The 26,108-nt window shown below is 42.1% G+C and overlaps 1 protein-coding gene across 1 annotated transcript in view; it reads left to right on the forward strand.

Annotated features, from left to right (window-relative positions):
• Positions 1 to 26,108, forward strand: part of cwc27 (CWC27 spliceosome associated cyclophilin) — a 48,641-nt gene that overhangs the window by 14,382 nt on the left and 8,151 nt on the right. Inside the window, exons 11-13 of the mRNA XM_029708724.1 lie at positions 5,367 to 5,473; positions 21,582 to 21,691; positions 22,048 to 22,160. Coding sequence (XP_029564584.1) covers positions 5,367 to 5,473; positions 21,582 to 21,691; positions 22,048 to 22,160 — 330 coding nt within the window. The remainder of the gene's footprint in view (positions 1 to 5,366; positions 5,474 to 21,581; positions 21,692 to 22,047; positions 22,161 to 26,108) is intronic.

Genomic DNA, 26,108 nt, shown 5'->3' on the forward strand with positions numbered 1-26,108 from the left:
AATTCAGCTGTTTTTAATGTTTGCTATACTGTAATAAAGGCTTTACTCTTATTTATTTATTTATTTATTTATTAACAGCCTCTCTGGTATTATTTGTAATTTATTAGTGTTATTTACCATATATATAATATACCCCTCCTTTTTCTTGAGCTCCTTATTGTTATTATTATGATGATCATCCTTATAATAAGTAATGTCATTATCATTAGTAGGCCTTATATAACCACCATCGAGCTGTATCCCTAAGAGCGTGTCCTGTTTAGTCTTAATACTGTAACTTACTTAAGCCTACAGTATATTTCAATAGTTATATAGGCTACTGTATCAATCGATCATTAATTCGTTCATGTCATCACACAGCATACGAGTCATTCATGATTTGAAAAGCAATCAAGCATTTTAGTTTTAAAAATAAATTAACTAAGCAAACCTTGAATAATTAGCGTAAACAATAGGCTAAATAAACCGTTCCATTTCGGAAGTTGCATTCACAAATATTTAATGTACTAAAGGCTTTACAAAACAAAACAAAAAGTTACAACAGACTCTCTGGTAAGCTTATGATTTATTTTGTTTACATTGTTCCAAACGGTCAGAAAAATGATATTGAAAGCACCTGTTTGGCACACACAATATGCACGCAGGGATGGCTCCTTACCTTATTTTTGTTGATCTCCGTTATTTTCCCTTTACCTCCTGAGAAGCCAGTAAACATTCCCCCATTTCAAGTTCATTTGTCACGTCTGCTGCATCCATTTTGCTGTCATGTGTTCGGAGTTTTGTTTGTTTGTTTGTTTGTTTTGGGGCGGCAGGTAGCCTAGTGGTAAGGAGCAAGCATTGGGCCAGTAACCGAAAGGTTGCTGGATCGAATCCCCGAGCTGACAAGGTAAAAATCTGTCGTTCTGCTGGGACGTCATTGTAAATAAGAATTTGTTCTTAACTGACTTGCCTAGTTAAATAACAAAATATAAAAATTGTTAAAACCAATTTATGTGATTATGCTATAGGTCAGGCCTTTTTGGTCACGTGCATGTGATGCATACATGTGTCACGTAAAGAGAGCAATGGTTGAGGGAATAGGGAATGTTTTTCCTAAACAAATGGGGGATTTCGGTAACACAACTTTTCAGTACGAAATGGCTGTAATTATCTTCCAGCTTCAGCAACACGGACAGTGCTATAAACACTGATGTTCTGTGGTGGTTACTGCAGCAGGTAGGAGAGCGAGACAACGGGTGATAATCACACAGTCTGAGCCCGGTGCGGCACAATCAAATCAATTGCGGTCGGACTACCTCTAGTCATTTTGTGTCTTAATTATTTAATCGAACAGTGCGCTTAAAGCATCAGACGAGCTCAGTGCATATAGTGCATAACTGCCTTAACAAGGCAGTTAACCCACTGTTCCTAGGCCGTCATTGTAAATAAGAATTTGTTCTTAACTGACTTGCCCAGTTAAATAAAATAAAAATTTGATTTGATTAAAACACAGGATGTATCTATATATAAAAAAAGAAATACACTTTTTACAATTGTGACCAATCGATTGGCTGAAAGAACAGATGCCTCTTGGTCAAACAATTTTTTTTTTGTCGGGAACACGCCCTACAATACTGTCATCCCTACAGACATGCGGATGGGGGCAGAGTAGTTAGTTTACCTGTGTGCTACTGACAGAAACAATATAATCTCCAGTGTCAGTGTATCACTGTGTTGCAGTGTTGGAGGGCTTTGTGTGGAATGTGCTGAGCCCCCAGGAGTGAATGAACAGGTGTTGCTGGCTGGCTCTCTTCCCTCCTCATTCCCGTCCTCCCTGGCCCCTCTCCTTTATTGGCACGGGGGTCTGCCCGCGGCACCATTGTTTGGTAGTTGCCTTGGAGATGTCTCTCTTGTTTTGCAAATTGCAGCGTGTCAAGGCAAGCAGAAAATGATCACTCAGTCAGAAGTGTGTCCCCCCCTCCCTCCCAGTAGAATATAGCCTATGGTCTGTCTTCATTTCAAACTCCATAGATATCTGTGCTGATAAACCTGAGCTTGTGTAGTTACCGTATCAACAGTTAGCAGGCCCAGAGTTGTTTTGCCCAGTTAAGCTGACGGCTATCAACGTGTACAAAACAAAGCAAATTTGAAAGGTTAACATGGTCAGCAAACATTATACTGTTCGTTAGAGCTAGTGTGATCTGACCTCACCCACTGCCTTAGCTACACATGTTACATACAGTACTTTATCTTACCTAACTCCTCAGCTTTGACCTTACCTTAACCTGTTTGGGATAGGGGGCAGTATTTTCACGGCCGGATAAAAAAACGTACCCGATTTAATCTGGTTATTACTCCTGCCCAGAAACTAGAATATGCATATAATTAGTAGATTTGGACATCACTTCCAAAACATACGTACACGGACGTGCACTTCAATACGCTCAAGTCCTGGGAGTGCATTCTGACGAAGAACAGCAAAGGTAATCCAATTTTTCTTATAGTAAATCTGAGTTTGGTGAGTGCCAAACTTGGTGGGTGTCAAAATAGCTAGCCGTGATGGCCGGGCTATCTACTCAGAATATTGCAAAATGTGCTTTCACCGAAAAGCTATTTTAAAATCGGACACCGCGATTGCATAAAGGAGTTCTGTATCTATAATTCTTAAAATAATTGTTATGTTTTTTGTCAACGTTTATCGTGAGTAATTTAGTAAATTCACCGGAAGTTTTCGGTAGGTATGCTAGTTCTGAACAAAACATGCTAATGTAAAAAGCTAGTTTTTGATTTAAATATGAACTTGATTGAACAAAACATGCATGTATTGTATAACATAATGTCCTAGGAGTGTCATCTGATGAAGATCATCAAAGGTTAGTGCTGCATTTCGCTGTGGTTTTGGTTTTTGTGACATATATGCTAGCTTGAAAAATGGCTGTGTGATTATTTCTGGCTGGGTACTCTCCTGACATAATCTAATGTTTTGCTTTCGGCTGTAAAGCCTTTTTGAAATCGGACAATGTGGTTAGATAAAGGAGAGTCTTATCTTTCAAATGGTGTAAAATAGTCATATGTTTGAGAAATTGAAATTATAGCATTTTTAAGGTTTTTCGTATTTCACGCCAGGCGCTACCATTGGATATTGGCTAGCGGAACGCCTGTCCATATTAACTCCTCATGTCGTAGTCCACTCAGCCCGGCTCCGCAAAACGAGCTCTTAGACGAGCTCTGAGACACAGAGAGATGGATGTGAGACACACTGAGACGGGGCCCTGGGCAGGCGACAGTCTTCAAAGGCCTCCGGCAGAGTTCCAGGCTGTCTCCTGTCTACCACCTCAGCTCTGACAGTGTCTCTGCTGGATGGAGAGGGAAAACATACCAACAACCCTATGTCTAGCTGTGTCTGAGGCTCACAGACCTCAAATAACTCCTATACCTGTGCCCCAAGAGAGGGAAAACATACCAGCACCATGCCTGGCTGGCTGTGTGTCTGAGGCTCACATACCTAAGCCCCTAAAGAGGAGAAATAACATTGAATGAACCAACACCATGTCTAGCTGTGTCTGGGTCACGCATACTGTACCTTATAGGCCTCCTATACCTGAGCCCCTACTTAGAGACAGCAGGGAGCCCAACATGGAAGAGACACAACAGGATCTAGTCGATCACAATAATACATTTTACAAGGTCAACATATCAGACGTCGCTAAGTTAGATCCCCCCCCCCCCCCCCCCCCCCCCCCCCCCCCGAGAGCTAAGGAGCAATGGAGGGTTAAAGGAGAGCTGGGGAAGTACAGAATGAGGAATAGAAGGTAGGGAGAGAGTAAAAAAAGGTGTTCAGAGAAACAAAGGCAGCCATTGTTTGGAGAGATGCTTCCTGGATGTGTTTCTGAGCTGGGGCCCAGCCAGGCTGAAGCTTACCTGTGTTACCTACCCGTGTTACCTGTGCTCTGCAAAAGGACCCAAACAGAGCTGTCAGGCTTTGTATAAATATTATTATCTCCCAACATCAGATAACTGGTCTGTACTTAGCAGCCTCTGTCTCAGTCAGTCATGTTAAAGGGAACAGTATGAGGAGGATTGTTGGCACGGGAAGCAGACTTCCTCTCTAGCCTCCCCTCTCCTTTCCTCTCCCTCTCCTAGCTGGGCTTTGGGCAGCCAGCCAGCAGAGACCTCAGCTCACACCCAGGATGTCTGGACCTGGGTCTGGACCTGCCTTGGCCTCAATGGCCTGACTTTATCACTGTTCCAGGTCTCCTCGTTCAGGGTCAGAAAGGCCGGACAATCACACTTGAACATTTGCAGTGTATGAATGTGCATTCGGGCTCAGCACAGTAATTGAGGCATACTTTATTTATAGATCCACTACTTACCGCTGCTTATGTCTTGAAGTCTGTTCCTCTCTGTCTGAGGTCTGAGTATTTTGGGCTACTGTATCATTGGTAAGTGTCATTTCAGGTTTATAGCCTCCCATGAAATTGAAACATTTGAGTCCATCTGAAGATAACACCCCTTGGTGTTGTATTACTGTAATTGCAGTCTATATAAATAAATGTAGGAAGCAAGTTATGATAAAGGAAGCGACTCAAATAAATTATTATTTTGCGAAGGGTATGAATATAGCCAGCCAGCCACAGTTTTTAAAAACCAACCGAGGACATGCCTTTTTAACTGGGAACAAATTGGAGGCAATTTGGTGCCAGTTTCCCCAGTCTCAAGCACTTCATCGAGTTCATTTGGTCCACGGCCGCAGTAGGGATCAGTAACTTGTTACTCAGAGAGAGATGGACTTTTCTCTGCAGGGGTTTTATGGGGCTGTGTTGTACCCACTCAACCACAACATCCCTTCTAGTGGTGCCAGAACCCTGGCCTGCCTGGAAGGCCGCGCGAACACTCTTCATAATAAGGCGCCACTCGATTTATTGGAGCTCGTTTTTTAGTGTACATATTTCAACCCTCAAACTGTATAGAAGCGCTGCCTATGATCATTGTGTTTTTTTTTTTTCATGTTCATTTTACGACGGCTCAGTGCTCTCACACACAATCCACATGCTAATTGTATTGTGAGAAGCTTGAAGTAGGTAACTTGGAACAATAAGTGTTTGTTTGTCAAGACCCAGAACAGTGGACTGCTGTAGAAAGTTCTGGGTAAATAAATGAGAATTTAAGCTATGACTTTTGACCACGTCACTGAAAAGTCAAATGGTCCTGTGTTCCCCGATCGCAGTAGCGTTTGCTCTCTTCAGTCAGTCTGATTTGCTGTAGAGACATCTGTAGTAATTCAGATGACTTTTGTTTTTTCAGTACATTTTGATGCTGTCACCTGCGGTATACCTGATTTTGATCTGTGGTTTACCTGAATGTTAACTCCTTTGTTCCCTTTACAGCGACGAGCTTCGTCAAGAGGCTCGCCAGTTGAAGAAGGACCTACTGGCCATCAAAAAGAGGAGAGAAGACATCGCCAATCCTCCAAAGAAGGAGGAAGAAGGCGAGGGTATGTCACTACATCAATTACTGTTTTAAATACCTTGTAGGTACCACTTTATAAATGGTTTGTTAAATGGTTTATGAAAGGATTTTATACAAACTTTATAGACTGTTAAAAAAAAATGACTTACTCACTTTTATACTCTTTTATACTTTTATACTCTTTATATGTGAAGTGTTACCCAAAGTAATTTTCTCTCTGTGATCTAACACAGAGGATATCAACAATCTCCATGAGGTACAGTATTTCTTCTCTGGGCCACATTCTCCTCTAATGGCTACGTATGTAGCCAGACAGTCCTCTCGTCTCTGACAATTAAGGCGGACATCAACGTCTAGTTTATTCTACCCAAAGGCTCTGCATTTTTTGTGCGAAAAATTGCGTAAATTGCTTGAGCAACAAATTACTGAGTTGCCTACCCCGTTGGTTGAAAACCAAAGCCCTTGCCGTAGGTTGGTCTTCAGCTTTGCTTAAAGTGACAAGGCAACTAAGTGGTTGTTTTTTCCTTCGTTACCACACAGTCCTGCAGCCTCCCATAATACCGCCGGTCTCCTGAGTGTTTGTCGGTACACCCGCCGATAAAGAAACATATTTTTGGACAATCATGAAAACCACGTTGGCTCAGAGTTAAGTACGACTGAGAAGCTCAAAACATTGTTTTGCAACAAAACCAATGGTCCATGTGGTCTTGTGGTGGCATAAATGCCAAATGAACAGGGGGGTCACCGCAAGGCGCTTTTAAGTTCATGAGATGTTGAGATGCTCTCATCATCTCCTAGACACTGTTTGTCTTTTTTCCCCGACACTGCCTCTTACTCAGTGCTTCCCACATGATGGGTACTAGACTCAGAACCCACTATTAGGTCTCAACTGAGACTGGATCCCAGCTAGAAACGTTTCTGTTTAGGCCTACTTGGCAGGTCACAGGGAAACACAAAAGCTTCAGTTCAGGTAAGTCTCAACAGGTAGATGTGGTTATCCAGCTGGATGCTGTAACCGGGGTTAACCAGGAGGCCTTTATGTGTGTCTCTGGCTGGGCAGCAGCCTCTTTGAACGTTCCTCTCATTACATGAATGTGTTGGACGTGAGGCTTCATTCAGTAGGATGGAATGTGTAGAAGAGGTCACGGGCCAGTGGACTCTGCAGGGGGCCAGATGTCTGCTTAAACACTGAATCTTGAGACTCAGCTGAGGGAGAGGAATGCACTGTTGCTTGGTGTGGTGGGTTAGATACTGAAGGAGGTGGTTTTATCTCATTCTCATAATTCTGGATGGTTCGTGACTTTGGGTTTAAAGCGGTGAAACAGCTACTGCTTCACATTTTGGCTGCGCCCTACAGAGGTTGGAACCTAAATGAGTTTCCAATAGTTTATATCTGAACCGAACCATATATATATATATATATATATATATATATATATATATATATATATATATATATATATATATATATATATATATATATATTTTATATATATATATTTATATTTTTATATATATATGTGTGTGTGTGTGTGTGTGTGTGTGTGTGTGTGTGTGTGTATATATATATTCCCCCCAGAGGCTTGCTATGGAGCAGGCAAGCTAAAGCTCAGTGAGTTGTTTACATACGTGATGGAAAGACAAGTGTAGGACGTGATATACAACTTACATTTTGCAGGTGGGGAGAGTGAGAGAGAGGGTGGAGGAGGAGGCTTGGCTTGAAGTGCTGGGAATCTTGTTATGACATGCATTATCTGAATTAGGCCCACAGAGCTATACCTACGGAGGATTGGCTTCTATGGAGGAACTTTGAATGTCTTTGATCTTCAGAGTCGGCTAACGTTGGACCAGAGCTAGCTAGCAAGCTAGCTAACAAGCTTGTGTGTGCACAGCGGCACCAGAATCAATAACACGTGAAATGTGATAACTATAGTATCCCTAACTTGCGTTGAAAAAGTTAATCCTTTCTTCTCTAATTAAAAATCTCTCCCTATATTCTTAATCAAACTTGTAACATTAGTAGGCTACAGCTGTGCTTCAGAGGGGGAGGGGCAGGTAGCCTACACGCACACACACTGGCAAAGATGTTCAGCTGGCAGGCAGACACTGGATGAAGTTTCTGATTGACAGAGGCAGGACTTTGCATTGGCGCTTTGTTGCGGTTTTTTTTTTTGTGGAACTGGAAAAACATACCCGGAACATAAAATAATGTTATTAACTGGATCCCATGCTTTCAAAAATAACGGTTATTTTCCGGAACGGTATAGATCACTTTCGTTCCCTGTTCTGGTTCTGTTCCTTGAAAAAGTATTATTATTATTATTTTTTTACCGGTTCCGACCCCTGGCCCTATATGGTTTACTGACCTCTTTTAAACACCAGAGCCCTATTTGGTCTGATCAAAACTAGTGCACTATATAGGGCGTAGGTTGCCATTTCGGATACAGATTTTGTTTTCACTTTAACTTTGCTGTTACTAAAGAAACTAAATCACTGTGACCCAGTAAAGGTCAGTAAGTCTTGTTTTATTAATAAAATCTGCTCTCTCTAAAGCTGCCTGGTCAGGCAGGTTTCTGCCCTACTTTCTCTAAGGATTAGTGTGGGCTCAGGAAAACCTTTTGACCTTCTAACAGCTTTGAATAGGGAGGCTGTTGTACGTCACTGTCCTCACATTGAATGCCTCGATGGGGCCAAAAATCTGACCCCCCACAGCCTGACCTCTGAGCAGCGGTCAATTCCAAAGAAGCTCAGATGCAGCTGTGGTAGGTTTGACTGTAGTCTCTAGGGAAAGGGAATTTAGTGGGTAAACTTGCTGACTTTGTGTTTCTGTATCATCATTACCTCACCGGTCTGCTATTAAGACAGAGACATCACTTCCAAAACATACGTACACGGACGTGCACTTCAATACGCTCAACATTCCTCACATTCATGTGGCAAATAAAATGGCTATTGTTCTTTTACGCTTTCAATAGAGAGAGGACATTTGGACAGGACCATTAGACCCATAAACGTTTTGAATTTCTGTTAGCAGAAGACTGGTGTGTTTGCAAAGCCGTTTGCCCTCCAAAATGTTTTCTAAGCGCTTTTGATTAATTAAAGTGTGACTGAACGGTTTGCGAAAGAAAAAAAAAATCTAATCTAGATTGTTTTCTTAGCTTGCCAAACACACTATTGATAAATACACACAAGAAGACTGAAGTGCTCTAGATTCCTCTTTGTCCTATTTTTTTATGAGAATGAAATTGCAGAGGATGGAATTCTGATCCTGCTTGTGCACATGTTGTGCTTGGACGGAGTCCTCCCCAACTGCGTCTTAAATGGCACCCTATATAGTGCACTACTTTTGCCAGAGCCCATAGGGCTCTGGCCAAAAGTAGTGCACTATGTAGGGAATAGGGTGTCATTGGGACACACACCCTCTGCTACTTGGCCAAGACAGGTCATGGACCGTTTGGAGGAGGCATGTTCACCATGTACTCAGCAATCTCCAACGAAATACCAGGAAAAAACAAGAAAAGGGAGCTCCATCATATCTATCTGGGACAGTTAGGCTAATGTTAGTAGCAGACGAGAACCTGAAGTTTAATCACTGAGTTTGTAATTGTCAGAATATAATAAACATATACATTTTTCTGATTTGAAATGCCTTGCCTATTTCTAGCTGTAAGATTCCCATTTTAACCGTTTTAACTTATCGCTGTCATTTATAATGGAAAATATTGTGTATTAAATTAATGTTTACACAAAGTATTTGAAATTAGCTAAAAACCTATTGCCATGTATGGCATTGTCCTAAATTAGGTATTGTTCTAAGTATGAGTAGAAGCTATTTTGACAGGCTACTTATCTGATCCCAGCCACTAATCCTGCAAACAATGATGAGTCGTTAGGACATTACATTTTAGTCATTTAGCAGACGCTCTTATCCAGAGCGACTTACAGTAGTGAATGCATACATTTCATACATTTTTTTTCTCTGTACTGGTCCCCCGTGGGAATCGAACCCACAACTCTGGCATTGCAAACACCATGCTCTACCAACTTAGCCACACGGGACCGTGAAATTGTCAGGACGTTGTGTCATGGTTCTCTGGAGGTTTTGTCTAGTTCCTGGTTGGTCCCAGGGACGTCCCAGAGTATGTTCTTGGGACGTTGTGTCATGGTCCGCTGAAGATTTTGCATAGTTCCCAGTTGGTCCCGGGAACTAACACACCAAAGGTGCTTTTAACATAGTGTTTTCAACTTACATATTTGACTCTCTTTGACATTCATGATTACATTGTATATGTTTATTCATACAGTAATTATTATTTAACATTTCCTCACATGGGATTTGAACTCACGTCTTGGTTCACGGGATTCTGATCTTCCTGCTATGCCACCACGTCTGTATCAATGACTGATTTTACCTGTAGGGCTTTTCCTACACTTTGTATTTCAAAGTAAATCTCAGCTCTGTTAAAAATGCACTGAAGAAAAACGATTATATTTATCATAGTGATTCAGGAGAAACATTAAAACGGAATAATATTTCCCCCGCCAACATTAGACAACTATACAGAAAACCCTCAAATTGCTGAAATAAGTAAATTGAATCAATGAGAGAATAGTCGGAAATAACTGATAACAAAAGAGTGCCATCTGCACTGCTATTGTAATTAAGTCCTGTGATGGATTATAATTAATGAATGTGTAGGGGACTGCTGAATTATTGTAATTTTTTTGAATCTATATATTTTATTTATTTTTATTTTTTAACCAATTTTTCTCCCCAATTTTGTGGTATCCAATTGGTAGTTGCAGTCCTGTCCCATCGCTGCAACTCCCGTACAGACTCGGGAGAGGCGACGGTTGAGAGCCATGCGTCCTCCGAAACACAACCCAGCCAAGCCGCACTGCTTCTTGACACAATGCCCGCTTAACCCGGAAGCCAGCCGCACCAATGTGTCGGAGGAAACACCGTACACCTGGCAACCGTGTCAGCGTGTATTGCGCCCGGCCCGCCACAGGAGTCCATGTGCGCGATGGGACCGGAACATCCCTGCCAGCCTCCCCTAACCCAGATGACGCTGGGCCAATTGTGCACCGCCCCATGGATCTCCCGGTCGCGGCCGGCTGCGACAGCCTGGACCCGAACCCGCATCTCTAGTGGCACAGATAGCACTGCAATGCAGTGCCTTAGACCACTGCGCCACTCGGGAGGCTGGGAAATTATACAGACTTTGTGGCACAACAGAAAGATCAGCATACCCCAAATCAAGAAGTTGTGAGTTCAAATCCAAGTTTGGGTCATATTGAAAAGACCGTACATGTGTTCATGTCAAATGTAATCATATTGTCATTGATTAAATATCTTTACACTGTTTTAGCTGAACAGCATATCACTTACCTTAAAAACCCCATACCATTTCATTACTTTACTTATAATGGTTTGGGACACCTGGGATCATCATGTGACAAAAACCTCCAGGGACCATGACACAACGTACCAAGAATGTCCTAAAAGCATCCATGGGCACGTCCCCGGGACAAACAGGGAACTAGACAAAACCATCAGGGGACCATGACACAACTTCCCAATAACATTCAGGGGACCTTCACGGGACCATGATACAACGTCCCAAAAATGTCCTTAAAACATCCCCGGGACAAACCAGGAACTAAACAAAACCTCCAGGGGACCATGACACAATGTCCCAAGAACGTTCGCGGGACCTTCAGGGGACCATGACACAAATTCCCAAGAACGTTCGGGGGACCTTCAGGGGACCATGACACAACGTCCTAAAAACGTCCCAAGGACAAACCGGGAATTATGAAAAGGTTCCCCGGAGAATGTTCCCTTGGGACCATCACGTGACATCCTAAGGACTAGTAAAAGGAAATCTTGAGAACGTCCTAAAAAGTTCCTGACATGGTCCTCAGTGAGGTCCTGGTTACTTACAGGGAACTAGACAAAGGTCCATCAGAGAACGTTCCCTTTGGGACCATCATGCAATGTTCTTAGAACGTCAATGGGATAACGTCGCACCGAAACCCTTAAGGGACCTAATGGGAACGTCGCCGGATGTCCTCAGGACGTCCCCTGTTTGCTGGAAACTGATTTCATCATTTGGTTTCTTGCAGCAGCCCTTGAATCTGGTCCCCCTGGACTTCCTATGTCCACACAGGCTATACACATCTTTGTGCTCAGTCCCAGAAGCAAACATATTCCTCCACCATGCGCTAACAACAGCAGCAGCCACTACCCACTAACTTGGCATGCGGCAATTTAATCAGGGGAAAAAGCCAATTGTCACCTCAGAACTCACCCAGCAGAGAGCTAAAAGAGACTTTTGAGTTACCTTTTGAGTTATTATTTTCGACAGACATCGCTTCCATTTTCAAGACATAAATTATAGCATGTTCTTCTAGTCTGGTTTTCTCTTTCTTGGCATAAGTGTTGGTTCTGAGAGCCAAAAATAAGAAAGACAGGCTGAAAACACTGTCCATTTTATACCCACCCTCAATGATGTGGCAACATTCTTTCTACCACTCCAAGTTATTTATACAGGTTATGCCTGTGTGCACAGGGTGTTTTATTTCAATGGCGCCTTGTCAGTCAAATTGTTGATGTGGAAGAAACAAAGACTGATCTTTCAAATGTCAATTGACTTATGATTATATGTTGCAGTTAGGTTTATTTTTTTTCTCCAAAATATCAGTTCACGTTTCTGACAAAGGCAGTTCAGTTCGACATTTTATGAATCGTGTGGCTTCATTCGAGAATTTCTAATATTTAGGAATGGGATTCAATTTGGCTGTTGAGTCAAGGATTGTGTTGTAATTTCTTTTGGCCTTTCGAAGAATACATTCAAATGGAGATTTACACATTTATTTGTCAAAGTTATTAAGCCAAATTATGTCAGAGGACATGGCTAATCATTGAGCAAAAAGAAACTGGCAGAAACCTTAATTTCCTTCCAAACAGAAATTTTGAAATTAAGGTTCAGTGACGATATAGTGGTGTTGTTGGGTTTCCCTGTTGTGACCTCTTTGGGAGGCAATAAGAAGGAAACTCAGATCCACATCACTCGGTTCACAGCTGGAATCTGCATTATTTTATTGTTGTGACGGCAATGACTATGATGGATAGAAAGATGGAGGAGTAGGCGGCTTCACAACACACATTTTCGGAACTATTTCTGATGAGTGTGTTGATCGACGAGGAACAGGGTTTCTTTTGACACTGCTTTGACTGCTTCAGGCCTTTGAAAGCGATGCTCCTCTGATTCGTCTTGAACAATCGTTGATTGGATAAAGAGGAAAAGAGAAATAGAGGAGCTTCCTCCCCTAACAAAGAGGAGTCTGTCATTCACAACACCCCCCCCCCCCCCCCCCCCCCCTCACAGTTACCACATCAGGCCTGTGATTTGTAGCTCTCTCTGGCCCAGGTGATAGCTAGGGGGAAGAATGTAGTTAGAATGGCCATCAAACTCAAAGATAGTAGTTAGTGACAACAGCTGGAGAGGGCGACGTGTGTTCCTTGTGTTAGTGCCCAAGGGAATCATCATTCAGCATCCTGCAAGTCCCGGGCTGCTGCGAGGGGGCAGAGTGCAAGGGGTGAACGGGAAAGATGGAAAGGGATCACTTCTTGCTATCGTAAATCAAAGGGAAAGATTTGCACCTCGAGCAGCAGAGCAGACTTCCATGTTGACTCTGGGGAAGAGGTCTGGACTGTGGAGAGTGAGAGAGTGTGGCCCCAGTCTTTGCTAGGGGATTCCGATGATTGCTCCAATCATCATGGAGTATTTGTCGCCTAAATACCTCATTGGCAAGATATCATGTAGGTGACCTTGGGCGAATCGATGTAGTCGGAGATGAATTCCACAAAGCCTATTCTCTGCTCAACTCCTTTGGTGGAGTTCATCAAACTTCCTTCACCATGGAGTTGAGTTTAGTCAGCTAGACATAATGCACATGCACATACTGCATAATGTTGTATGAGTGCTAGGGAATAGCTTATACCAGGTAGGATACAGTGATAACATGCCTGTGCATTACTATAATGACCAGACAGTAATACCACAATTATAGGACTAGATACAATTCAGCATACAGGCGAATTAATGTACACAACAGAGAATGACTGCTGATAAGCAACAATGTAATGAGAAAGAAAGTAGCTGGACTAGCAAGTGAAATGTGACTGCAGTTTTAACTAGGGTCTGCGCATGCGCACAAGACCACGACCGAGATGAAATAGTAACTGGCCACAAGGAAAGCTACAGGCTAAATTAGGCCACATGTCCATAAACATGACTGTGAGCATATACAGACCAGAGGAGGCTGGTGGGAGGAGCTATAGGAGGAAGGGCTCATTGTAATCAATGGAACGGAGTCCAACGTGTTTGATGGGTTTGGTACCATTCCATTGATTCCATTCCAGCCATTACAATGAGCCCATCCTCCTATAGCTCCTCCCACCAGCCTCCACTAATACAGACAATATGAACAGACTAATATGTGTGAGCTACACCAGGCCTAACGAGCTAGCATTACTAACTAACATCTTGGCTGAACTGACTAGCAGTAGCATGACTCACATTGAAATGTATGACTCTATAAACGTTAAACATGGTAAATATCTGAACTGCCTTAGCAACACCCAACTAAATATGCAATGACAAATCAAATTTGATTAATCACATGCGCCGAATACAACAGGTGTGGACCTTACAGTGAAATGTTCACTCACGAGCCCCTAACCAACAATGCAGTTTTAAAAAATACGTATAAGAATAAGAAGTAAAGAGTTAAAAAAGCGAGACTATATACAGGGGGGGTACCAGTACAGGGTCAATGTGCAGGGGCACCGGTTAGTTGAAGTAATATGTACATGTAGGTAGAGTTATTAAAGTGACTATGCATAGATGATGACAACAGAGACTAGCAGCAGTGTAAAAGAGGGGGAGGGGGAGCAATGCAAATAGTCTGGGTAGCCATTTGATTAGGTGTTCAGGAGTCTTATGGCTTAGGGGTAGAAGCTCCTTAGAAGCCTCTTGCCCTTGACTTGGCACTCCGGTACCGCTTGCCGTGGGATAGAAGAGAGAACAGTCTATGACTAAGGAGGCTGGAGTCTTTCACAATTTTGAACACTGATGTTTCAGTGTTATTTGCCTCGAAGCGAGCATAGAGGTAGTTTAGCTCATCTGGTAGGCACGTGTCACTGGGCAGATCTTTGCTGTGCTTCCCTTTGTAGTCTGCAATGGTTTGCAAGCCCTGCCACATCCTGCGAACATCAGAGCCGGTGTAGTACGATTCGATCTTAGTCCTGTATTGACGCTTTGCCTGTTTGATGGTTCGTCGGAGGGCATAGCGGGATTTCTTATAACCTTCCGGGTTAGAGTCCCGCTCCTTGAAAGCGGCAGCTCTAGCCTTTTAGCTCAGTGAGGATTTTGCCTGTAATCCATGGCTTCTGGTTGGGATATGTGCGTACGGTCACTGTGGGAGGGACGTCATCAATGCACTTATTGATGAAGCCAATGACTGATGTGGTGTACTCCTCAATGCCATCGGAGGAATCCCGGAACATATTCCAGTCTGTGCTAGCAAAACAGTCCTGTATCTTAGCATCTGCTTCCTCTGACTACTTTTGTATTGATCTAGTCACTGGTGCTTCCTGCTTTAATTTTTAGCTTGTAAACAGGAATCAGGAGGATAGAATTATGGTCAGATTTACCAAATGGAGGGCGAGGGAGAGCTTTGTATGCGTCTGTGTGTGTGGAGAGTAAAGGTGGTCCAGAGTTTTTTTTGTTGTTGTTTGTTTGTTTGTTTTTTCTCCTCTAGTTGCACATTTAACATGCTGATAGAAATTTGGTAAAATGGATTTAAGTTTCCCTGCATTAAAGTCCCCGGCTACTAGGAGCACCGCCTCTGGGTAAGAGTTTTCTTGTTTGCTTATGGCGGAAGACAGCTCATTCAATGCTGTATCATGAGATGCTCTACCTCAGGCGAGCGATAGCTCGAGACTTCCTTTTGATATCGTGCACCAGCTGTTATTTACAAAAATACATAGTCAGCCGCCCCTTGTCTTACCAGATGCCGCTATTCTATCCTGCCGATACAGCGTTTAACCAGCCAGCTGTATGTTGATCGTGTCGTCGTTCAGCCACGACTCCGTGAAGCTTAAGATATTACAGTTTTGAATGTCCCGTTTGGTAATTTAATCTTGCGTGTAGGTCATCGATATTTATTTTCCAAAGATTGCGCGTTTACTAGCAGAATGGAAGGAAGTGGGGGTTTATTCGATCGCCTACGAATTCTCAGAAGGCAGCCTGCCCTCTGGCCCTTTTTTCTCCGCCTCCTCTTCACGGGGATCTGGGCATGTTCCCGAGAAAGCAGTATATCGTTCGCGTCGGGATCGTCAGACTCGTTAAAGGATAAAAAGGATTCTGCCAGTCTGTGGTGAGGAATTGCAGTCCTGATATCCAGAAGTTATTTTCGGTCGTAAGAGACGGTAGCGGCAACATTATGTAGCAAATAAATTAAAAAACAAGTTACAAACAATGCAAATAAACGGGGGGGGGCTTGCCTGTTTTGCATGTTATTTTGGCATTAATACGTTTCACATATCAGTTTGCAAACAATGTAAAAGAATATATATCATTGAGTTAATAAAGCCACATACAAACATGGTCTCTTTTTTGCTTTCTTGAGTAAGGCAGCTACAAAATGCAGGTGTTTCAGCCTAACTCAGTGCTTTATGTGGTGGTGGGGCAAGCCAGCAGGAAATACGGAGCATTGCGCCGTGATTGACTCAGTGTTCTGTCACTCATGGGGACACTACTTCACCGTCAAGTCTAAGGGTAGAGCTCTAAAATTCTAGACCCTTGGGTGCTGCCATAGAGTTACATTAGAAGTGCCCATCCAAGAAGGCTGAATGTCATTGGCGACAGATAAAATGATGTTATATGTACAGTAGCTTTGATTGGACTGATCATGTCAACATCATACTTTCAGAATCTTAGCTAGCAAGCTAGCAGTCATCATCATGAATCAAGTCGACAATCTACTGGCAAATCCTTTTTAATCCTTGTCATATGAAGAGAAATAATGAAGAGAAATGATAGATATAACTTATCGGTGCTCATCGGCCATTGGACATAAACATTACACAACAAGTTGGAAATCGCAAATTCAAAAATGAGTGGTTTGGAAGGAATCAGTGACAGTGGCTGTGTGGTCCCAAATCTGGGATTAAGGGGCTCTTTATCCTAGTTTAAAATGATAAACATTCAACATTGGCCTTGCGGTCAATGAAGCATGATTTGTGCAAACAAACAACTGTTAACTCGGATCTGCGAAGTCTTGAACTCAATGAAATCAAGTTAACTGGGAATTCCGGAAAAAACAAGCTCCGACTGGGAAATACGTTTCGAAGAGTCATCCAACTCGGAATTGTAAATCGGGAACTCTGGCCTCTTTCTAGAGCTACGACCTGAAAATCACTGACGTCATTATTCAACCTCGTTTCCCCCCCCCCCCCAGAGTTCCCAGTTGTCTTGAAAGCACCATAAATCCAGAGAATGCCAGACTTTCATTACACAATTTGTCCACGAAGGACCGCCATGCCACCTTCCTGTTCAAGTGAGCACAGCACAACAAGGTCCAAAAATGTCTTGTATGCTGCAGCATAAACGATGTAATATGCCAGGGAGATATGTATACTGTAGCTAAGAAAGTAATACTAAGTGTATGTTGTGTAGTAAGCTGTTAGTAGCCCATGTGCCTCACCCTAATAATTTGGTCTATTTACCCCTCTTAATTTCGCCTACTGTTCTGACTTGGTGGTGCACATGTAGCCTATAACCTGTTTTAGATAAATTCTGTTGCTGTACATTTCAAAAGTGCTAAACAAATAGTTATATTGACTATGTCCGTCCTAGCTCGCACATTAATGTCTTAATCGAAATTACGGATTGCCTCTTATGCGCTCGTCGTCCTTATGCCATAGTTTGTGGTTTCTACTGACAATTGAGATGTACATTTGTTTAAGCAAATCAGCCATATCAGCTATGTTTTTTTAAAGGGCAGTAAATGAGGCTGAATGAACTGTTTTGCTGCCAGACAAGGCTCCGCTAATAGCCAGGTGTAGCAGTGGTAAGGTGTTGGAATTGCTGCTGGGACAGCTTTATGTACGCCCTAACAGTTTGTGGGCATCATTTGTCACCGTTATATAGTGCAATTAATTTAATGTTTAGTGTTGTGTAGTGGCTTTGCTGGCGTGCATCCCACATATTTTTTTAGCCCCACCTAGATTTACATGCTAAAATCCCACTGGCCATACACACCAAGTAGTGAAAGGTAAAGTACAGTTACAGTATCATGATCTCAAGATGGGCCAGTTTTTTAAAATTGCTCTGAAGAATAGGCCTCATACTTGTGTAATACGTGCTGAATACCATTTCTCCCCTCTGGATGATCAAGTCGCAAACATACCAGCCTCTTTCAGACAATGGCCCAGTGTTCCAGCCAGCAGCGTTCATACAGTACTACGGCAGCTCTTAATAGATGACAGGCCCAGACGCAGGAGGTATGTCCGTGACGCGTTACGTTGTTTGTTTTGTCCCCTCTGTGTGTCCTGTCTTGTCGGGGCCTGGGGACCCGCTAGTCAGAGTTACCATAACTCCAGAAGCCAGGTGACTGAGGCTGCCTGCCTGCCATCTCAGTCTGTGACATCGGAGGGCTGTTGTGGAAATAAGTGTGCAGATGAACTAGTTGCTCACCCATCTACACACAATACCCCATCATGACAAAGTGAAAACATGTTTTTAGACATTTGTGCAAATTTCTTGAAAATGAAATGAAACGGAAATATCTCATTATTCACACCCCTGAGTCAATACTTTGTTGAAACACCTTTGGCAGAACCCTGCTTATGCTTGCCTTGCACTTCACCTCCCCAGTCAGTCACATAAGTCAGCAAAGCTTTCAAATTATTTCATGTCGGGAACGGTTAATTTCCACAAACATGTCAAAGCAAAGACATTAACCATTGGAAGAACAAATTAATGATATGTACCCATTTGATTATTGAAGAATATAACTTATAGTACCCAATTGTCATACTTAATTAATGACACCAATATAAAAAATGACTCAAAAAGGGGAAGTTACCCAGTAAAATACTACTTGAGTAAAAGTCTAAAAGTATTTGGTTTTAAATATAGTATCAAAAGGAAAATGTAATTGCTAAAATGTACTGAAGTATCAAAAGTAAAAGTATAGATAATTTCAAATTCCTTATATTCCGCAAACCAGCCGGCACAATTGTCTTTATTTAATTTGCAATTAAGCATTTGTGTTTAGTGAGTCTGCCAGATCAGATGCAGGAGGGATGACCAGGGATGTGCTATTGAGAAGTAGTGCTTGAATTGGACCATTTGGGTGTCAGGGAAAATGTATGGAGAAAAAGTAGATACTTTTATTTCACTACATTCCTAAAGAAAATTAAAAGTTGTCAAATATATAAATAGTAAAGTACAGATACCCCCAAAAACTACTTAAGTACTTTACACCACTGCTAAAGATAGTACTTTACATCACTGCTAATAAATTCCTCATGAGCTTCAACTGTCATACCTCATCAGAACCCCAAATAGAAGCTTGTTTTATTCCAATGTTTGTCAATAAAGTAAATGTAAGCATACTATATAGCCTTAAAACATTGTTAAACTATCATTTTGATATCATGGATGATCAGTCCTTGCATCCATAGCTTTGTATATGAATTTGAGAGTGGTTACATTTCTTCAGTCCCATCCCTCAGCTTATTGTTTCAACTGCGGATTGCCCACTTTAGCTTATAGAATTGCTTGGAGATTCTCCTTCACTCCCAGGGCCTGCATATGGAATTTGACCTAGGAAACCGTGTTGGAACGCTTTGATCCATGATTTACATTTTAGTCATTTAGCAGACGCTCTTATCCAGAGCGACTTACAGTAGTGAGTAAATACATTTCATACATTTTTTATTTTTTTGTACTGGCCCCCCGTGGGAATCGAACCCACAACCCTGGCGTTGCACACACCATGCTGGCATTGCAAACACCATGCTCTACCAACTGAGCCACAGGGAAGACCGTCAGTCTACAGTCAGGTCCAAAATTATTGGCACCCTTGATAGAAATGAGCAAAAAAGGTTTGTATAAAATAAATAATACAAATACTAAGCTATATTGTATGCTTAAAAAATTGGAAATATATAATATTTTATACTAATACAATTACTCAGTGAAATAGATGTATTTTTAATGGGGGGGGGGGGTATTATTGACACCTCTGTTTTCAATACCTCACCTTGTGAGGATAATGGCACTGAGCCTTTTTCTAAAATGTTTCATGAGATTGGAGAACACATTGGGAGGGATCTTAGACCATTCCTCCATACAGAATATTTCCATATCCTTGATATCCTTTGTCTGCGCTTATGGACTGCCCTCTTCAATTTAAACCACAGGTTTTCAGTAGTGTTCAAGTCCGCAGACTGAGATTATCGCGACTCAGGAGATGACTCATATGTAGACATGGGAGGCGCATAGTACAGTTCTCAGATGATTTATTAGAAACACAGGGCAGGCAGAGGTTCGTGATCAGGTCAGAGTCAGGCAGGTACAGGACGGAAGGTAGGCTCAGGGTCAGGGCAGGCAGAAAGGTCAGAACCGGGAAAAACTAGGAAACAGAACTAGAGAAACAGGAAGGCGGGAAAGAACACTGGTAAGACCTGACAAGGTAAGATGAACTGGCAACAGACAAACCGAGAACACAGGTATAAATACACAGGGGATAATGGGGAAGATGGGCGACACCTGGAGGGGGGTGGAGACGAGCACAAAGACAGATGAACCAGGGATCAATTAACCATTTCTTTAGGAATTGTGATATGTTCTTGGGGTTATTGCTGGAAGATCCACTTGCGGCCAAGTTTCAGCCTCCAGGCAGAGGCAACCATGTTTTGGGCAAAAATGTCCTGGTACTGGGTAAAGCTCATGATGACGTTGACCTTAACAAGGGCCCCAGGACATTAAAGATCAACCACCATATTTTACAGTATGTATGGGGTTCTTTTCTGCTTATGCATGCTTATTTCAACCCCAAACCCACCAGTGGTGTGTGTGGCCAAAGACGGTATTGGCACTTGGATTGGAACCGGTGCTATGGTCAGATGACATGAAAATAGAGCTCTTTGGTCACCACACTAGTGGTGGGTTTGGTGTCAAAATAAGGATGCATTAGCAGAAAAGAACCCCATACCTAATGTAAAATATGGTGGTGGATTAAGGGCACTACATTCTACAGTGTTTTGATGTTGTATTCCTTATCCTCACTTGGCAAATTACTAAGGTTAATTTCAGTGTACAGATAATGAATTAAAGTATTAAGTAGACTTACTACTGTGCTTTTGTAAGTATTGTTGTGCTTGAATAATACATGGTATATCCACTTATTTGAGACAAAAATGTAGAGCCACTTGGTTTTCTCATTTAAAAGCTCCTTGCCCAGAGGTATACTTTCCCTGAGCAGTCTCCATCCAGTCTCAAGGCTGAAGTTGAAGAATTCAGCTTTTTTTTTTTTGCATTGGGAACATTTACAATATGTTGGTTGTGGCTGGCTCTTACGCAGAGCAGAAAGAGAGGGGTCTCATGGCAGAAAGAAAGGGGTTTCCTTGTTAAACTTTGAGCCCATCAGTCATCCTGCTGGATCTGTTAGCCATGCAGTAGTGGATCTTTCCCTCAAATCAGCTCAATTCAGTTTGTGTTTGTCACTCTGACCCGATGACGGGTCCCTCTCTCTGAGCTGATCTTACTAATGACAAGGCAGCGCTTCAGATGGTTTTTACATGTTGGATGTTTTTTCCTCTGCATTGTGTCTGATAGTGTTTTTTGCTATTGTCACTGCTTAATGTGATACATTAACTAGGCTAACTGTAAATTAACTACTAAATAACTAACTGTATTAACTTCCTGTAGAAGACAAAAAGTCAGACAGACAGCGGGGCCAATGCTTTAGTATATCCAAGTTGGCTAACCGACTATTAACTAACAATTAACTGACTGTTAACTAACTAGTACCTTACTGCGTCCCTATAGAAGAGAAGAAGCCAGGCAGCGAGGCGGTGGCGGAGTACCTGGAGGGCAAGAAGAAATATGAAGACATGAGGAAACAGAAACTGAAGAAGGGATCCAGCAGAGAAGCACAGGTAACAGAGGAGTCATTACTCAGAACTGTGACAGTTGTCATTTACTCTCTACACATATTACATTTTAGTCATTTAGCAGACGCTCTTATCCAGAGCCACTTTCAGTAGTTAGTGCGTACATTTCCGTCCTGGTCCTCATTGAGGTCAGTTGGAGCTCTGGGATTATAGAGTGTTGATGACATTAATGATGACGTCTTTCAGTCAAACGCATATAAATTACCAGCAGTGCATTTTTCTTCTTGATACAACAGGGGGTTGAGGTGAAAGTCTGAGACTGAGATGAGCGTTAGATCTTAAGATTTTGTTTTGTTAGTGACCCAGATCTCCCAGTGACCGTTAAGCTGATTGTCTTGTAGACAATGGCGCTGCTGGACCGATTCAAGTCCAAGCTGTCTTCAGCCATCACTGAGACCTCCGAGGCCCCTGAGGAGGCCCCTGAGGAGCTGGCAGAGGACGACGACAAAGGATGGTACGTTATGGTTAGCGTTCTGGTGGTCATGATATTTTGTCAGCCAGTGATTGTCATGCAAATGACTGCCGGTCTCAAGGTAATTGGCCGTTAATTAACATAAAATATCCCAGACATTTAGCATCTCCGGGCTTCCACACATAGCCTACAAGCCAATGATGTGGACCTTTTGGAACATCTACATTTGAAAAAGTTTAATAAATCCATTTAATATAGCCTACAGGACGACTCAGATTTGAAGAAAATGTACCCTATTTCAGAAGAACAGAATAGCATATTCTGAGTCGTCCTTATGTTAGACCCTGATCTGGCTATGCCATATGGCTGTGGGCTACACTAGTTAATTTAGCAGGCAATATTTGCTTATAATCCTGTGGCATTATTTTATATTATTTTATGGTAAGAAGAATACAATAGAACATAGCTGAATAAAATAAAGGATATTGTTCCCCAAATGATTTACGAGGAAGTTCGCACATGCGACTATTCTCTGTTGAGTGTTTAACAAAGAAACAGTTCCTCCTATATGCTTCATTTAGAGTTATTTATGCAACTGTAGTTGCGATACAAACTCTCTTTAAGGGTTGATCTGAGCGTTCGGTCCTAACAACAGCAGTCAAGCACTCAAGCTAACTGGCTAACGTTTGTGTATTTCCAGACACAAATGAGAGAACAGCTCACTGACCATTTTACTCGCCCTAGCAGAACTGGTTAGGCTGTTTTCATGTTATCCAGAGCTTGCAAAAATTGAAGTTTTTTTTTTTGTCATGGTTTACTGACACCGGCCATATTTAACAGGTGTTGAGCGTTCGTAAATTTCATCAGTTATTCAGAGTGAATTTACCAGCTACGTCTATCAACAGTTGTCGCAGTGACATTCTATTGAAATGGTTACTTGCAAAGTGGAGTCTTCTGTTAAAACATGTCGCTAGCTCGCTAGGTAAGCAATGAACCATAATTTGAACTCATGACATTACTACCCTGCATTAATCTGCAGGTAGCTAACCAACGAGGTTCAATGTTAGCTAGTTAACATTAGGCTATAACGAGCAAAGCAAATGGCTCTGATATCCGAATAATAAGATCATACACGTAACGTTAGCTAGCGAGCCAGCCAGCTAATGTTAGCTAGCTAGCTAACAGTACACTTTACACTTTAACTTGAAATGAAAATGACTTTCTGCCAAATTAGAAACGTGTAATATCTGAAAATGTAGCTAGCAGTGACGTTCTATTGAAATTAATACTTGCATAGTGGAGTCTTTTGTTAAGACATGTAGCTAGCTGAACAATGAACCATAATCCCAAATCATGATTATGGAGAGCAACACTTATGCAGTTCTACTACACAATATATATTTAAAAAAACAGGATTACCTACATATACTGACCAGCTCAAAAAGACAGAAGAGTGCTATAAGGCAGACCAATCCGAACTCATGTCTCGGCATGTCCAGCCATTCATTATCTCAGCCAATCATAGCTAGCGGGAAGGTTGCTGGCTTTTTCTGTGGCTAAACCAACTAGGCTCATAATTGAACAATTGTATTCGTATTTACAGATGGCATACACATTTGTTATTAAGGCACATGAAAGTTCACATGTTCCAGAATGCATTTCTGCCCAAAAAACACATTATGATAAAAAAATAAGTTTTAGTTCAAATGGCTCTCCTGTGAAGTAGTGACCCGCGACATACGCCTAGTTTCCTGAAACGAGTCACAAATATCTACATAAATAAGACAGATCTTGCTTTTTATAACAGCAATATGTTGGATAAAGCAATTTCACAGATTCGGCTATTTTTAGATTTTGCTATGCTGTAATAAAGGCTTTACAAACGTTTTTCATTTGAACAGACTGGTATTACTTACAATTTATTTAGTGTTGTTTACACTGTTCCCAACAGGCAGAAAAATAATACTGTAATCTAACAGCACCTGTTTGTCACACATAATATGCACGCAGGTCTCGCTACTAGTTTTAACACAGTGTGACCATCGGGCTCTTTCTTGAGTCATTTTTGTGTCTCCATTATTTAATCAAACAAGCTCAGTGCATATGTAGTTGATTTTATTCAAACACACGGTCTGTCAGGACGACTCTCGGTCAACCAAGATTTTTCTTTAGTCGGGAACAGCCTTACTTGCAATAAGTCCTAAGCAAAGTGTCCCACTGGGCACAGAAGTCAGTTCAACATCTAGTTTTGATTTACATTTGGATGAGTTGTCAACTAACGTGAATTCAACCTGAAATCAACAAAAAATGTCATTGGATTTAGGTTAAAAGTTGGGGATAAAAACACGAAATGCCCTTACGTCGAGGACTTTTTGCAGATCCAACCAGTTTTCCACGTTGATTCAACGTCATGACATTGATGGAATAGGGTGCCATTCAGGACGAGCCCTACTGTTGTTACCAGTCTTAGTGGGCCAGCCAGAGCAGCCCATCCACCATCCATCCGCCCCCCCCATCCTGTAACAGATATGTTATGTCTGTTAATGGCCAGTCATAACACAGGCCCGAGGAGCTGCTCCTTAACGACTTGACACACTGCTGAACTTCATACAGTGGACCAACACACTCTGACTGCTCTAGATTACGTACAGTGCATTCGGAAAGTATTCAGACCCCTTGACTTTTTCCACATTTTGTTACGTTACAGCCTTTTTCTAAACCGGATTAAGGCTATTTTTTTCCCTCATCAATCTGCACACAATACCCCATAATGACAAAGCAAAAACTGGGTTTTAGAAATGTTTGCAAATTTATCAAATGAAAAAAACGATCACATTTACATAAATATTCAGACCCTTTACTCAGAACTTTGTTGAAGCACCTTTGGCAGTGATTACAGCCTTGAGTCTTCTTGGGTATGACGCTACAAGCTTGGCTCACCTGTATTTGGTGAGTTTCTCCCATTCTTCTTTGCAGATCCTCTCAAGCTCTGTCAGGTTGGATGGGGAGCGTTGCTGCACTGCTATTTTCAGATCTCTCCAAAGATATTCGATTGGGTTCAAGGTCAGGCTCTGTCTGGGCCACTCAAGGATTCAGAGACGTGTCCCGCTGCCACAACCATGCTTCACTGTAGATAGAGATGGTGCCACGTTTCCTCCAGACGTGACATTCAGGCCAAAGAGTTCAATCTTGGTTTCGTTAAACCAGAGAATCTTGTTTCTCGTGGTCTGAGAGTCTATAGGTGCCTTTTGGCAAACTCCAAGCGGGCTGTCATGTACCTTTACTCAGGAGTAGCTTCCGTCTGGCCACTCTACCATAAAGGCATGATTGGTGGAGTGCTGCAGAGATGGTTGTCCTTCTGGAAGGGTCTCCCATCTCGACAGAGGAACTCTACAGCTCTGTCAGACTGACCATCGGTTTCTTGGTCACCCCCCTGACCAAGGCCCTTCTCCCCTGATTGTTCAGTTTGGCCAGGCGATCAGCTCTAGGAACAGTCTTGGTGGTTACGAACTTCTTTCATTTAAGAATAATGGAGGCCACTGTGTTCTTGGGGACCTTCAGGCAGAGCTGCTTAAATGTTTTGGTACCCTTCCCCGTATCTGTGCCTTGACACAATCCTGTCTCGGAGCTCTACGGACAATTCCTTCGACATGGCTTCATTTCAGCTCTGACATGCACTGTCCAATCAATGGAATCATGTCGAAGGAAATCATGTCCAATCAATGGAATTTACCACAGGTGAACTACAATTGAGTTGTAGAAACATCTCAAGGATGATCAATGGAAACAGGATGCACCTGAGCTCAATTTTGAGTCTCATAGCAAAGAGTCTGAATACTTATGTAAATAAGGCATTTCTGTTTTTGAATATTTTTTTTTTATACATTTGCAAAACTTTCTGAACCTGTTTTCGCTTTGTCATTATGGGGTATTGTGTGTTGATTGATGAGGGGAGAAAAAAATGTATTTAATCAATTGAAAACAGTCAAG

This window comes from Salmo trutta, chromosome 23 (assembly GCF_901001165.1).
Source record: "Salmo trutta chromosome 23, fSalTru1.1, whole genome shotgun sequence".
In the NCBI taxonomy this organism is placed as follows: domain Eukaryota; kingdom Metazoa; phylum Chordata; class Actinopteri; order Salmoniformes; family Salmonidae; genus Salmo; species Salmo trutta.